The sequence below is a fragment of the Salmo salar genome, chromosome 17 (genome assembly GCF_965601325.2).
Source record: "Salmo salar chromosome 17, fSalSal1, whole genome shotgun sequence".
NCBI classification, from domain to species: Eukaryota; Metazoa; Chordata; class Actinopteri; order Salmoniformes; family Salmonidae; genus Salmo; species Salmo salar.
In genome coordinates, this window is record NC_138307.1 from 18,820,323 (window position 1) to 18,836,232 (window position 15,910).

General features: G+C 44.0%; 1 protein-coding gene across 9 annotated transcripts in view; it reads right to left on the bottom strand.

Moving 5' to 3' along the window:
- The window catches only part of LOC106575605 (striated muscle preferentially expressed protein kinase), a 56,192-nt gene that overhangs the window by 24,593 nt on the left and 15,689 nt on the right, over positions 1-15,910 (bottom strand). For 7 of the 9 annotated variants that reach the window (XR_014381129.1, XM_082963536.1, XM_082963537.1 and 4 more), the window contains exons 3-11: positions 12,245-12,352; positions 9,971-10,109; positions 7,586-8,512; positions 6,773-7,380; positions 6,498-6,644; positions 4,032-4,214; positions 609-793; positions 411-499; positions 136-311 (exon numbers count right to left, since the gene is read on the bottom strand). Coding sequence is in view for 8 of the 9 variants with exons in the window: in XM_082963536.1 (XP_082819662.1) it covers positions 136-311; positions 411-499; positions 609-793; positions 4,032-4,214; positions 6,498-6,644; positions 6,773-7,380; positions 7,586-8,512; positions 9,971-10,109; positions 12,245-12,352 (2,562 nt within the window). In the remaining variant the exon portion in view is untranslated. Of the gene's footprint in view, positions 1-135; positions 312-410; positions 500-608; positions 794-4,031; positions 4,215-6,497; positions 6,645-6,772; positions 7,381-7,585; positions 8,513-9,970; positions 10,110-12,244; positions 12,353-14,762; positions 14,793-15,761; positions 15,805-15,910 lie in introns of all 9 variants that reach the window. The other 2 variants (XM_082963541.1, XM_082963539.1) reach the window with 2 other exon arrangements.

Consider the following 15,910-nt stretch of genomic DNA (forward strand, 5'->3'; position numbering starts at 1 on the left):
AAACACAAGCATTTTGCTGCACCCGCGATAACAATACACTTTGATTTGATTTTGAGCTTTTTCAAAATGCAGCTGACACCAACCCTAATGGTCAGTCACTGACGCTGGTCTTGTGGATTTTGGAGTGATCTTTACCTTTGACCTCTAGTTTGCATTCGCTCTGCTTGGTTCCGTATTCGTTGATGATCTTGCAGGTGTAGAGTCCTGCATCAGATCTCTGTGCTGAAGTGATGATAATTTCACTGGTGCCGTCCTCTGTCTCACGAACAATGAATCTACCATTGGTTTTTAGGGTCACTTTGTCCCTCAACCTAGGTGATAAAAACAGGTACATTCTGAGCTCTTGCAAAAGCAAACGAGAGAAAGACATGACAAACTGTACTGAAACACACTGAATACTGTATTCTTACCAGTACACCATAGGTTTAGGCTGTCCTCTGACTTTGACAGACATGGTAACCTCCTGTCCCTCTGTCACCCTGTGGTCATTCAGTGCTGCCTATCAAACCAAAAGACTAAGACTGTCTAAAAACCGGTACATTGAATACTCAATGGCGAGGGGAGAAATCCCCCTTAGACTATTGAGATGCCCGCTGAATCTTCTTTACCTGAAAGGAGGGAGGATCTTTGAAGAAGGCGTATTTAGACTGTGGCCCCACCCCTCGTGAGGGTGGTTCTCCAATCTCCATGACCTCCTCCAGGGGGCTCAGGTACTCCTCGTCTGATTGGAGGGGACTCGTGACCTCCACCAGGGGCAAGCTGCTCAGCTTCCCACCATGCACCTGGGTCAGCACTGGAGAAACAATATAATACTTGTTTACCATATACTGTATCATTTGAATGTATTTTAAGGATGTCCCCACCAGAGGAGGCCGGTGGGAGGAGCTATCAGAGGATGGGCTCATTGTAATGGAACGATATCAAACAAATCAAACATATGGAAACCACGTTTGACTCATCTGCATTAATTCCATTCCAGCCATTACAATGTGCCCATTCTCCTATAGCTCCTCCCACCAGCCTCCACTGGTCCCTACAAAATGGTGCCCCGTGTGAGCACGATCCTTTACAGTATCAAAATGAACAGAACAAGCGCATCGCCCTGTCTATGCAACACAGAGCGAGGCAGGGTAATAAAAATAAATGTTGTAATATAAATCAAACATTACTCACAATAATTCCACAAAGACGTTTATGGACCAGCTCGATATGGTAACGTAGTTAACAAAATGGACACATCGTAACTTGATAGTGTTTGTGAGGCGCAAAGCTCAGAGAATGTAGCAATAAGCATTAACTGAATTGCTAGAATATTCTAAATTAGCTTCCCAACAAGCAGCGTATGAGTGCTCCACTGTCTCCTGCTCTGCTTGTGTGTTGCTCTACTTGTATCACCATGGTGACAAGAGTGTTTGAAGAGATGAGCGATTTGGCTGGAGCGATGGAGACACACACACACACACACACACACACACACACACACACACACACACACACACACACACACACACACACACACACACACACACACACACACACACACACACACACACACACACACACACACACACACACACACACACACACACACACACACATTGCTGAGGGACCCTTTTTTAGTGACCAGCGCTGGACAGATAATGGATTAATCCCTGAATCCCTGACCCAATCATTCTGTGAGACTAGCCCAGCGCCACAGGAGACACACTGTCTCCACCACCAGCCTCTCCACAAGTCACAGTTAATTCAGCTCCACAGAGGAACCATAGTATTGTAGCAGCCACCTCTTTACAAAACCATGGGCTCCAGAATTCAATTTCACCGGCAAGATAAACAGACAATGTCCTGACAAACGAACGAGAACAATCAACAGAAGCTTTTGACAAAATATGAAAAGTTTCTCTCCTGTTAGGAAAAAGAACAGGGTAGCTTAGTATATAAAGAAACTGCATGCTTCGATTGCTTGGCCAAACACATGAAGAGATAAAGTGATCAACATCACAGAGACTAAAGCTAAACAAGGACGTCTGCAGAAAGAACAGTGGACATACAGGCATTCTAGATGTTTAGAGGTCTGAGAACCAGAAATGAATGAGTAAACAAGTGAAAACCCTTTGATGTTAAAATGTTCCAATTTCTTCTAACTATGAGGAAGAAGTTTCAAATGTGGAGATCGAGGACTCACCTAAGAAGTTACATGTCTGAGTGGAGCCTGTGCACAGACAACCAGCACCAGCTTTATTCCTGTAATGCTGCCAACGTTTACACAAATGCTGCATGAAGCAAGCCTTCCTAGCCTGCTGCTAATAATCTACCAATTCAATCTCATCCTCCTCTCCCTCTCTCCCTCACTTTCCTCCTTCTTCTTCAGCTCCAAATTCTATTTTTCCTCCTCTCTGTCCTCCAGCAATATTACATCAACCCACATGCCCTGTAGCCTGAAGGCTTTGATACAAAAAATGTTTAAATGATAAAATCAAGTCAGACTGCAATATTGCAGTATTTATGTGATTCATAAACACCAAATACTTTTGGAAAGCATCTCATATTGTGGGTATATATTCCAGTTGCAAAAACTCAGCATTTGATGTACGTGGGTTAAATTCAGACGTTTAATACCCTAAATCTCCTCTAATACACGACCGTATAAATCCCAACTTGATGCGCCAAAATCCTCACCCACCCCACAGAACCATAGCAACATGACTCATAATCTTGTTGTGCATGAGTTTGGCAATTCCCCTGACTCTAGCATCTCAGGGTGGAATCATCACAGATAAAGAATGGGTCTGTGATCGTAACATTAATCTCACACTGGGACATACAACAGACCGCTATTGAGAACAAGAGGCTGCTATAAATACCTAGTGGTAGCCTCCACTGGCCTAATATGGCCAAGCAGGCCTGGACGCTGAGCTAGCGCCAGAAAGCTACAGCAGTAGTGTTCACTCTACAGGATAACACTGTGCAGAGACATTACAGGCCTGGACGCTGAGCTAGCGCCAGAAAGCTACAGCAGTAGTGTTCACTCTACAGGATAACACTGTGCAGAGACATTACAGGCCTGGACGCTGAGCTAGCGGCAGAAAGCTACAGCAGTAGTGTTCACTCTACAGGATAACACTGTGCAGAGACATTACAGGCCTGGACGCTGAGCTAGCGGCAGAAAGCTACAGCAGTAGTCTTCACTCTACAGGATAACACTGTGCAGAGACAATACAGGCCTGGAGAAAGAGCTTGTGGCACATTCAAAGGAAGTTTAAATAGTTTGGCTTCCTCAAAAGATATGGAAGGAGTGGCTCTAAGAGAGAGAGAGACATTTATGAGCATATTGTATGTATATTGGATTGTCACAGAGATCTGTGTGTTTCTGTTTGAAGTAATAATTCTATTATTGCAGCCATTACTGAAGTGACTGGAAAGGACTGTGTTTGCGTTTTGATTTGATGCAGGAGTGGTACTGTTTGTCTGCATTGAGAGCTGTGGTGTGATTTATCTTTTTATATAACCATAATTCAAACTATTGACTATTGACCGAACCAACAGACATCTCAGCTAATAATACACAAACTAAAGTTTTATGTCCAAGAGGAATACTCATTCTGTTGACCAAGACTAATCCCCAGTTTTGAACATCCGCCTAACTGACTGAAAACCCGAGGACCTTTAGTGACTGGCAGGCAAATCTTTGTTTTTAAATCCACCAGGGGACACAAATGCCTTTCACAAATTATGAGTTGCCATGGCAACTATCTGTGCATGGAGCTTGGGCTTGGGATGGGATGCCCCTTTGTAGTTATGAAGACAAAATGTCAGAGCAGAGCTGGCAGGGGATTAGGATGGGGAGTTGTGGTGTTTGCGTGTGTGTGTGTGTGTGTGTGTGTGTGTGTGTGTGTGTGTGTGTGTGTGTGTGTGCATCCCAAACAAAAGAAAAATGGTGTGCCTTTGATTCCTAGTCAATTGATCAACTAGAATGTATGGCCTTCTGTGTTCATGCCTGTGTGAGTGTGTCTGTCTGTAACCCAGCTCACCTGATTTGATGTAGAGCGTGGCGTTGCAGGATGCTTTCCCGGCCGCGTTGACAGCGGTGACGCAGTACGTCCCGGCGTCTCCAGGCCTCATCTGGGTTATCAGTAGGGAGTGCTGCTCCCCCTCAGCCTTGACCACATGGGACGGGCTGCTCCTTATCAGAACATTACTCTTCTTCCAAGTCACTGCATTCCAAGGGGTCACACACAAAGACACATCTCAGACCACACTCAGACAACTTAATCACAGTCCCTTCCCCTATGTCTAGGTGCAGAATGATGTGTGGCCCCTAAGCACCAATCCAAGGTCAGCTTGACAAACAGGAAATATTCAGACCCCTTCCCTTCGTCCAGATTTTCTGACATTACAGCCAACATTATTTTATATATTTACTCATCAATCTACACACAATACCACATAATGACAAAGCAAAAATAGGTTTAATTTTTTTTTAGCAAATATATTGAAAATAAAAAACAAATATCTTATTTACATAAGTATTCAGACCCTTTGCTATGAGACTCGGAAATGAGCTCAGGTGCATCCTGTTTCCAGTGATCATCATTGAGATGTTTCTATAACTTGATTGTCCACCTGTGGTAAATTCAATTGATTGGGCATGATTTGGAAAGGCCCACACCTGTATATATAAGGTCCCACAGTTGACAGTGCATGTCAGAGCTAAAACCAAGCCATGAGGTCAAAGGAATTGTCTGTGGAGCTCCAAGGCAGGATTGTGTCGAGGCACAGATCTGGGGTAGTGAACACTAATGTAAATATGATATTTTCGTTTAAAATTTTTAACAAATTTGCAAAATTGCTTTGTCATATGGGGTATTGTGTGTAGATTGATGAGGGGGAAAAAACGATGTTATCCAATAAGGCTGTAACATAACAAAATGTGGAAAAAGTCAAGAGGTCTGAATACTTTCCGAAAGCACTGTATTACCTCATCATGGTCCAAATGTGTTTGGGAAAGGCAAAAGCCTACCCCAGAGCTTTGCTTAATTAGGGACAGACGTTCCGCTAGCGGAACGCCTCACCAATATCCAACGGTAGAGCGTGGCGCGAAATACAAATACCTCAAAAATGCTATAACTTCAATTTCTCAAACATATGACTATTTTACACCATTTTAAAGACAAGACTCTCGTTAATCTAACCACATTGTCCGATTTCAAAAAGGCTTTACAGCGAAAGCAAAACATTACATTATGTCAGGAGAGTACCCTGTCAAAAATAAACACACAGCCATTTTCAAAGCAAGCATATATGTCACAAAAACCAAAACCACAGCTAAATGCAGCACTAACCTTTGATGATCTTCATCAGATGACACTCCTAGGACATTATGTTATACAATACATGCATGTTTTGTTCAATCAAGTTCATATTTATATCAAAAACCAGCTTTTTACATTAGCATGTGATGTTCAGAACTAGCATACCCACCGCAAACTTCCGGTGAATTTACTAAATTACTCACGATAAACGTTCAAAAAAACATAACAATTAGTTTAAGAATTATAGATACAGAACTCCTTTATGCAATCGCGGTGTCAGATTTGAAAATAGCTTTTCGGCGAAAGCACATTTTGCAATATTCTGAGTAGATAGCTTGGCCATCACAGGCTAGCTAATTTGACACCCACCAAGTTTGGCCCTCACCAAACTCAGATTTACTATAAGAAAAATTGGATTACCTTTGCTGTTCTTCGTCAGAATGCACTCCCAGGACTTCTACTTCAACAACAAATGTTGTTTTGGTTCGAAATAATCCATAGTTATATTGAAATAGCTCTGTTTTGTTCGTGCGTTGAGGTCACTATCCGAAGGGTGACGCGCGAGTGCATTTCGTGACAAAAAATTTCAAAATATTCCATTACCGTACTTCGAAGCATGTCAAACGCTGTTTAAAATCAATTTTTATGCTATTTTTCTCGTAAAATAGCGATAATATTCCAACCGGACGACGTTGTATTCATTCAAAGACTGAAAGAAAAACATGGAGTCGTCTCATGGATGCGCATCTCCAGTGTCATTGTTCCCTGCCTGACCACTCACAAAAACTCCTGCTGTTTTTCGCCCAGAGACTGCAGAGACGTCATTCCACTTTCTGGCGCCTTCTGAGAGCCAATGGAAGCCTTAGAAAATGTCACGTTACAGCAGAGATGCTGTATTTTTGAGAGAGATGCCACAGAAGGAGAACAAATTGTCAGACAGGGCACTTCCTGTATGGAATCTTCTCAGGTTTTGGCCTGCCATATGAGTTCTGTTATACTCACAGACACCATTCAAACAGTTTTAGAAACTTTAGAGTGTTTTCTATCCAAATCTACTAATTATATGCATATTCTAGTTTCTGGGCAGAAGTAGTAACCAGATTAAATCGGGTACGTTTTTTATCCGGCTGTGAAAATACTGCCCCCTATCCCAAACAGGTTAACCTCTACCTGGAGATGACCTACCTGTTGGGAGGGGGCTGCCAGTGATGACACATTTGAGCAGGACCTCAGAGCCAGCGGTGGCGATGGTGTCCCCCAGGGGCCTCTCAAACGCTGGTTTCTCAGCTGGACCCTCATCTGTCGACATGTAAGAGTCATCTGAATCGTCTTCTACAACAGAAAGGCAGGAGCTGTATTACTTTCCTTCTATACTGTAGATATTAATCTATTTCGGACGGTAGCACATTAATGTCTAGCTGATGTGTCGCCCAGTGGATACCCGCAATTCAGTGTCCTACCTGTCTCAGGAGACATAGGCTGACTTTCCCAAGACTTTCCCGAGACTTTTCCCTTCTTCTGAGTCTTGGAAGCCCTGCCCTCCCGCTTCCCTGCTCTTCTCGTCTTTTCTCTCTCTCTCTTCTCGCCGGCCTCCTCCTCTTCCATTTCCATGAGTTCGTCCTCCACCAGGATGGTAGGAATGGTCATCTTCAGCGCGGGAGACGTCCTCCCCAGCTCTCCCTTCCGTCTCTTCGTTAGAGGGCTGATGGAAGGGGTGGAGATGGGGGTGGGGGACAGTCGTGGGGGCATGGGGGGATAGGCGGAGGCTGGATCTTTGGCAGGGGTCGGTGATGGTCCTCTCTGCATGGTGGGGCTTGGAGACCTGGGGCTTGGAGGCCTGCGGTGGTGTAGAGGTTTCTCAAGCTCTTTAGGAGAGGAAGGCCCTTTGGGGTAGGTAGGCGGTGCTCTTTGTGCGGTGGGGGTTGGAGACCCGGGGTGGTCCATCCTGGGTGGAGGCTGCTCCAGCTCTTTATCAGCCAAAGGCCCTTTGGGTGTTGGAGATACAGGTGGTTGTTCCTCGGCCGTGTGTGGAGGCTTCGCTGCTGCGGGAGAGCTCCGAAGGACTTCCCTGTGTCAAATGCATTATGTAATGTTGGCACAGAAAATAGAATAGAAAGGAATTATGTAATTTATATCTGTAATGTCTGTGTACATATATCACTATAGAGCTGTCAGAGTAGTGTGTACCAACACACACAGGCACACACACGCGTACACACAAATCGACCAACACAAAAACACACACACAATGTTAATGAATCATCTCAGCCTACCTGGTTGGGCTTTTCCGCATGACTCTTGATGAGGGTGATCGTCGTCCTGGTAACTGGTTAACCAGTACTGTCTCCATGGAAACAGAGCCTTTCCCCACACTTTTAGACTCAGACGGCTGAGCTGATGCTGAAGCTGAATCATGCTGCTCCCGTTGCGGAACATTCCTTTGATCTGTCAGACCCTTCTCATGGGATTGCGATGATTTTCGGGACGAAACACTCTCTTCAACGCTCTTCCCTATTAGTCCTCTCTCCTCCAGGACCTTCTCCCTCTCTTCCAGCTTCTTGACCACCTGAGGGGGAATGGGCTCCAGCTTGCCCACGGACCGGCTCTCTGTCTGAGGCAACTGCTCGGTGGAGTAGGCCTTCTTCAGGTTGGGCCTCCCCACCAGCTTCTTGATCCTGGCCAGTTCCTCTGTGAACTTGTTCTGGAAGCTCTGGACCCTCTGCTGGTAGCTTGGTTTGTCCTCCAGAGACGAGGCCCTCTTCTTTCCAAACATGGAGCGCCTGAAGGCCGCGACATCCGGCTGGCTTGTCCCCTCCTCTTTGGAGACCCCCTCCAGATCGCAGGATGCCGCCCGGCCGAAAGAGCGCCCAGATCTGACCCCCGCACTCACCTCACTCACCTTTTGTTCAAACTCCTTGATCTTGTCAAAGATCTTGGGTGCGGCACGGGCCAGTTTGGGTGTCTTGCCACCACTGCTGCCGCTGCTTGAAGTATGGGAGGAGGCTCCTGAAAACATCCCCGGGAGTTTGTTTTTGACCACAGCTCCTCCTAGGGAAGGGTCTTGGGTATTGTGTGAGGTGACACTGTTCTTATGGGAGCTGAGGGATGTTGTGGGTTGGGATACAGTTTGACTGGACTGGGGTGAGGCAGGACTGAAGGATGGGCCTGTTTGGGTTTGGGGGAGAGAAGGAGATGGGATCCTGGAAGATGGGGGTTTTAGGGAAATGCAAAGTTAGACGTATAAAGAAGGGACACGGAGAGGCCCAGGTTTTTGGAAGAGGAAGAAAAGTCATTGGATGTGTGTGTGTGTGTGTGTGTGTGTGTCTACGTAAATGAGTGTCCACTGCTTTATGAAATACTAATACTGTTTATAGTCAATATAATTTGAGTGTTGATTTCTCATCAGGACAGAGGTACCTTTCACAAATAAACAGAACATGGAATGGCCATAAATGAAGTGATTTTAGCACAGATAACACTTAACTTCTATGGACACACATCTCAATACACTATAGAAGATAATGCATGGGTCTAACACAACTTGTGTAGGAGCCAAATAGATCATATTGTATATTTGTATGTTTCCAATTCATGATCCCTGTCAAGTGTATGTTCCCCCTCTACAGGCCAATGGAGAATACAGTTAAAAGTCATACAAGCTCCAAGGCCTACTGGGAGTGACTGGAATGGCAGCACACAGGCTTTTGCCCATACCAGACCATGACAAGAATGGTCAATGTTATCATGTTGCAGTGACACATAGAGAAATAATACGAGTCCTGTATGAATGAATCTAATACTAACTCTTCCAACATAACCAGGAAAGACCCCTATTCATCAACTATGAAAACAATCACACGTGCTTTGACACACACACACCTCTCATGTTAGCTGGACACACAGTCAATTTAGTTGGGACGAAACTAGCTCGCAAAGACATGCAGACAAACATCAGCTTTGATTCACACTTCCATTCATGCGTGTGATTACCAACGCTATGAAGATATCCAGGATTATCTGACGGTAATGCTAGTAGAACACGGGAAACAGTTTGGTCAATATACATGGCATGCAGCAAAAACCAAGGGAAACCAACGGCTTCAGTGGTACTTTTTGATATCGTAATAAAATCGAACCAAGCTCAAGACAGAACTGAACACAGCTGAAAAATGTCATGGCATGAAGTCAAAGGAAGGTATGATTTAAAAAAACTAAACAGAAACAATATACTATAGGAAGCAATGATGATTTGAAAAAAGCTAAAAGGCAAGAACACAAAAGGAAATTTAAAATACATTATCAATTCGATAGAAAATATGAAATCTTTGGGAATAAATGGATCTAGGAAAATCATGATGTGTAATATTTTGCGTTTGTTGTATCTGTTAAAACTGGGGAATTGGTTTTGGAGGCCACTCTTTTTCTAATCAGTGAAAATAAAAAGTTGTCCCTATAAAGGCATGGAAAATGTTCTTCCCCTGTAGAGGCTGAACATGCTTCCATAGTAGTCGCTTCCTACAGACACACTTTCCTCCGACCCCAGCATGGGTTGGTTAGTGCGAGCCAGGTTAGCGTGTGACGCCCGGATCAAGGGCTCCACACCCAGGTGTCTGACTAGGGCCCCTGGCCCCCCATCGGTCCCGCCGCAGAGAGCTTGCCTGCCGGGGTGTGTTGGATCCTGGGCCCCTGGGGGCCGCGAGCCCAAAGCCATGAGCTCCCTCTCCACCACTGGGTCATGGCCCCCAGGAAGGGTGGCCCTCCGGTCAGGGCTGGAGTCCATCATCCTACATCCTTCACCTGCAGGGACAGAGGACAGGGGTCAGGGGTCAGACTGGAGATGGAGACTTAAAGAAGAATGTGGATTAGAGAGAGAGAAATTAAGAAATAAAGGAGAGAGAGAGGGAGGAGAGAGTAGGGGGGGAAAGAAGGAGGGAGCATGAGAGACAGGGAGACGGAGCGAGAGAGAGAGAGAGAGAGAGAGAGAGAGAGAGAAGAGAGAGAACGAGAGAGAGAGAGAGAGAGAGAGAGAGAGAGAGAGAGAGAGAGAGAGAGGGGGAGGGAGAGTTAAGACAAGCACTGGAGGAATGTCTAAACCAACAAAGATGATTGATTAAGTAGAGAGGCGGGAAAGAAGGAAATAAGCAAATGTGTTCCACCCCAAGCATTGAAACAACCCCCGAGCTCGATCAATCAGATAGTGATTGACATTTTATCGAGTGGAGATGGAGACAGAAATGCGTCGGCAGCTGAAAGAACTTAAAGTCAGCAGCTTCCTTTAACGACTAAACCCATTTATTGGGACGAGACTAGGAAACGAGGGAAAATAAGCAAGCAGCATCTCCCACAAGCACTGAGGGTTCTAAACAGACTCAGCTCCACAGACAAAACACAAATTCAGATCTCTAAAAAGCTCAATATGAGCAAACTGTAGTAGAAGGAGGACGGGGCCTACTGATAAAAGCAAACAGCCTTCCAAAATCTTGCCGTGCAGATCCTTAAAAGCCTCTCTGGCAGTGAGGTGGATTCCCTCTGGCAGTGCTTCTCCGGGCGCTCCAGGTGGAAGGAAGGGGAGTGGTCTACTAATCCTCCCACGCAGGTGTGGAACTCATTCTGAAGCTTATGATGATGAAAGACATTATCCTCACACAACACCTTACTAACCACAACCATCCTACATGTATGCATTATCAGTTAACAAAAGGTTCTGTTTTAACCCATTAAGAATTTATTTTTTATTTTGGGGGAAATAAATTAAATTAGCTGGTGGAATATAATTTACATGCATGAGCTACATTATTAGTGAAGATGATTTCTGTGCTGAGCTAAGGGACAGTTATTCGAGGAAATGCAATTTGCATTGTTATCTGGTTGATATTTGGTAATGTATTCCACATCTCACTGCAGGTGGGGCGATGAGTGAAAGCCATGTCTTTGTGTTGGTTCCTTTGTATGAAAAGAACAAACCCTGAATCACTCCTCCACTCTCATTTGATAGCACCACTCTCTCTTCTTCTCTCCTCTTTTGGGAACGACGGCACTCTCGGTCTGTCAACACAAAACCTTAGAAAGTGCAAACAGTCTCTTTACAACCGAGCAAGGACGACAGAATTGAAAATAGATTTGTGCTGCTAGAGGAGTGTATCCATATTCATGGACTACATTTAGACAGGCTGGTGACCCCTGTTGTGAAGCATCTGCTTTGGTGGCACCGATGAGCACTGTCATACCCCCATAACAAATCATCATCAGTCCCTATCAAGTCCTGTTTCATCCATATTTTCATACACAAAGAGTTGGTGCTGTAAGTAAAGGGGCGGCATAATGTGATGTTCACGATGGGGAAATGCTCTGTTTTCTGAAAGCCAGGGCTCTCTATCCAGACCATAACTCTGTAGGGTGGCAGTGACACAGACAGACAGACAGACAGACAGACAGACAGACAGACAGACAGACAGACAGACAGACAGACAGACAGACAGACAGACAGACAGACAGACAGACAGACAGACAGACAGACAGACAGACAGACAGACAGACAGACAGACAGACAGACAGACAGACAGACAGACAGACAGACAGACAGACAGACAGACAGACAGACAGACAGACAGACAGAGAATGCAACGGCTCCAAGAGGTTACCTGGCAGCATGTAGGTCAGAATGTCATATTGTCACACCATTACATCATGGCGTGAAGGATTAAAGGAGTCTGTCACATCATATATACGTTTCATCCAACGAGTAGGGCTTATGCCAACATACATAGTGCCATAACCGACAGTCACGCTAAAGCCATGCAAACACATGCATTTACTTAGCGGCAGAAGAATTATGCTTATGTCTTAATCCCGGAAACCTGATTTACAGACTTGATTAAGGACGGGCCTTTAAATCACAGATCATGCTCAAGTTAATGAATTAAGTGAATTACCTGCAGGCACTCTACGGCCAGCCTTGTCCTGGTGCCGCCCGCCAGGTCCTTCCTTGGTTTCCATGGGTACCTGGGGCTCCGTGGCTTCATCCTCTGTGGTTTCAGAGTCTGAGGGGAGGAAGATGAGGAAGAGGAGGGTGAGAAGAAACCGAGAGAGGAATAAAACAACAGCTGAGTCTGAGTCACGGTGACAAATGACACATCATTTTCACTTAGCGACAGAGAGGATAATGGGCAATAGAGTTGAGCCTTGGCAGGTCTCCTTCAGAGGTAATACAAGGGGAGTCACTGAACCGTGATATGAAGCCAGATGTGGCCTCTAGAAATACACCACTAGACTGGTTGAAATACCTTTATAGAAACAACCTTCTAGACTGGCTACCAGTCGGTTCTAACTAGGTATGTTACTGGAACCAGAGCAGGCTAGTGCTGAAACCAGACTAGCATCCATTCCATTCCAAACCCATTGGAAGTCTATTGACCCCTACAGAAGACAACATCAGTAAGGACCATTATACCTCTTTTAACTGCAACAGTGCCCTTTAGCCCACTCATTTATGGTGATTAATATACAGTACCAGTCAAAAGTTTGGACACACCTACTCATTCAAGGGTTTTTCTTTATTTTTACTATTTTCTACATTGTAGAATAGTAGTGAAGACATCAAAACTATGAAATAACACATATGGAATCATGTAGTGACCAAAAAAGTGTTCAACAAATCAAAATATATTTTAGATTATATATTTTAGATTCTTCAAAGTAGCCACCCTTTGCCTTGATGACAGCTTTGCACACTCTTGACATTCTCTCAACCAGCTTCATCTGGAATGCGTTTCCACCAGTCTTGAAGGAGTTCCCACATATGCTGAGCACTTGTTGGATGCTTTTCCTTCACTCTGCAGTCCAACTTATCCCAAACCATCTCAATTGGGTTGAGGTTGGGTGATTGTGGAGGTCAGGTCATCTGATGTAGCACTCCATCACTCTCCTTCTTGGTCAAATAGCCATTACACAGCCTGGAGGTGTGTTGGGTCATTGTCCTGTTGAAAAAACAAATGATAGTCCCACTAAGCCCAAACCAGATGGGATGGCGTATTGTTGCAGAATGCTGTGATATCCATGCTGGTTAAGTATGCCTTGAATTCTAAATAAATCACTGACAGTGTCAGCAGCAAAGCACCCCCACACCATCACACCTCCTCCTCCATGCTTCACGGTGGGAACCACACATGATGAGATCATCCGTTCACCTACTCTGCAATTCACAAAGGCACGGCGGTTGGAACCAAAAATAAAACATTTGGACTCATCAGACCAAAGGACAGATTTCCACCGGTCTAATGTCCATAGCTCATGTTTGTTGGCCCAAGCAAGTTTCTTATTATTATTGGTGTCCTTTAGTATTGGTTTCTTTGCAGCAATTCAACCATGAAGGCCTGATTCACGCAGTCTCCTCTGAACAGTTGATGTTGAGATGTGTCTGTTACTTGAACTCTGTGAAGCATTTACTTGTGCTGAAATTTCTGGGGCTGGTAACTCTAATGAACTTATCCTCTGCAGCAGAGGTAACTCTGGGTCTTCCTTTCCTGTGGCGGTCATCATGAGATTCAGTTTCATCATAACACTTGATGGTTTAGGCGACTGCACTTTAAAAAACTTGCAAAGTTCTTGAAATTTTCCGAATTGACTGTCCTTCATGTCTTAAAGTAATGATGGACTGTCGTTTATTGCTTATTTTAGTTTTTCTTGCCATAATATGGACTTGGTCTTTTACCAAATAGGACTATCTTCTGTATACCACCCTACCTTGTCACAACACAGCTGACATATATTTAGATTTTTTTGGGTTATTCTACAATGTAGAAAATAGTACAAATAAAGAAAAACCCTGGAATGAGTTGGTGTGTCCAGACGTTTGACTTGCACTCTATCTCTTTAACAGATATAAGCACCCAATAAGTACTGTGACTGTGGCCTTTGATTTGGAGGCCTTGTGCAAATCATCTCAAAGAAGAGAAGTCGATTCAGCGACCTTTGATGAGATCAATAGAGAAGTTACAAAGAAGCTGACATTTCTAGGGAAGATGTTAAGAAAAAACATGAACCACTTAAGAGACTTAAAAGGACATTATTAATGGGTGAAACACTAGAAGAAACTGTCACATGGTCAGAACTAAATGGTGTATAGTGCAAAACCCTGTGGAAATGTTTGGAATAGAGCAATAGACATATTCAAGAGACAGAGAAATCAAATAGATAGAAAATGATAAATAAAGAAAGAGAAGAGGAAATGAGTTTAGGCAAACATGGGAGGACCTCTTTCATAACAGTATCTTGGCTTGTAGACGTAACAAAAATCTACAAAAAGTCCCCTATGGCAAATCAATAATAACAAAGAAGAGAGAGAGAGAGAGAGAGAGAGAGAGAGAGAGAGAGAGAGAGAGAGAGAGAGAGAGAGAGAGAGAGAACAGAAAGATGACAACGAGAGCGCGAGAGAAAACAAGACTGGTTTACCATAGCTTTGCTTTCGGCAGGAGCGGAAAACTTCGCTTCCATAGTGGCAGGAAGAGAGGGCAGACGGGAGAGCACAGTTACTATAGAAACCACCATCTCTCTCACCCACACGACCAATCTGCTCCATACCCATTAGAGTCTAAAATCACCAGACCAAGTGCCAACCCTGACACATACGCTTAGATAGCCTACTGCTGGAGCTTGCTAAGGAAAAGGCAAGCAAATGGGTTATGCCTCGTTTCACTGTCATGTTGCTTTGGATAACAGTATCTGCTAAATGACAGAAGAAGGGGTAAATGTGAAATAGACAATAACAGTGATCATACAGTTTTAACAGTCAATTTCCTTGTGTATTTGGGTTCACCCATCTGTACCAAGTGGGATGGGACTAAATAGCTGGACACACACTGTGCAAGGAATATCGACTCAGCAATATGAGAGGCTGTAATTCAAAATGTCTAGCTGCAATATACACCGTGGATTAGATTAACAGTTGGGTGGAAATATGATTTGGAAAAGGAGCTGTGAGCATTTCTGTTTGACTGAGATTCCAGATGTTATGCTAAACTAAGGCCCTCAGAAATGATTCATTCTGTGATGTTATGCAGAGAGGCAACAATATGGTTACAAGAAAATTGCTTGTGGGGGCGGAGGAGAGGCATTCTGACAGCCAAATAATAAAAAAGCCCACTGTCTTTTTCCTAGCAGCAATTATAACATGAAAAATGCATAAAATCTCTGTACTAAATCATTTTTTTTAACAAGGATCTTTTTTAATACAGAAAGCGTTAAGTGGTTCTCAGATACAACAAGCTAAATATGCACAGTAAAACTCAGTTTCTGTGTAATAACTATGTATTAATAACTGTGTAATAACCATTATTAACTGTGTAAAACCATTCTTAACTGTGTAATAATTATTATTAACCGTGTAATTACTATTATTAACTGTGTAATTACTAAGTAATAACTGTGTAATAACTCATACAGAAAACACACCATGGGTGAACCTTCCAAACGTCTTGGTGGAGTGTCCGGTCCTCTGAAATAATAGAGAGACAGAGGGTTGCATGAGTCAAACCAGCAAAAACTACAACAGTCATGAAATTTAATGAGTTACTGAAATCAGAGGATTCCATTTTTGTCAG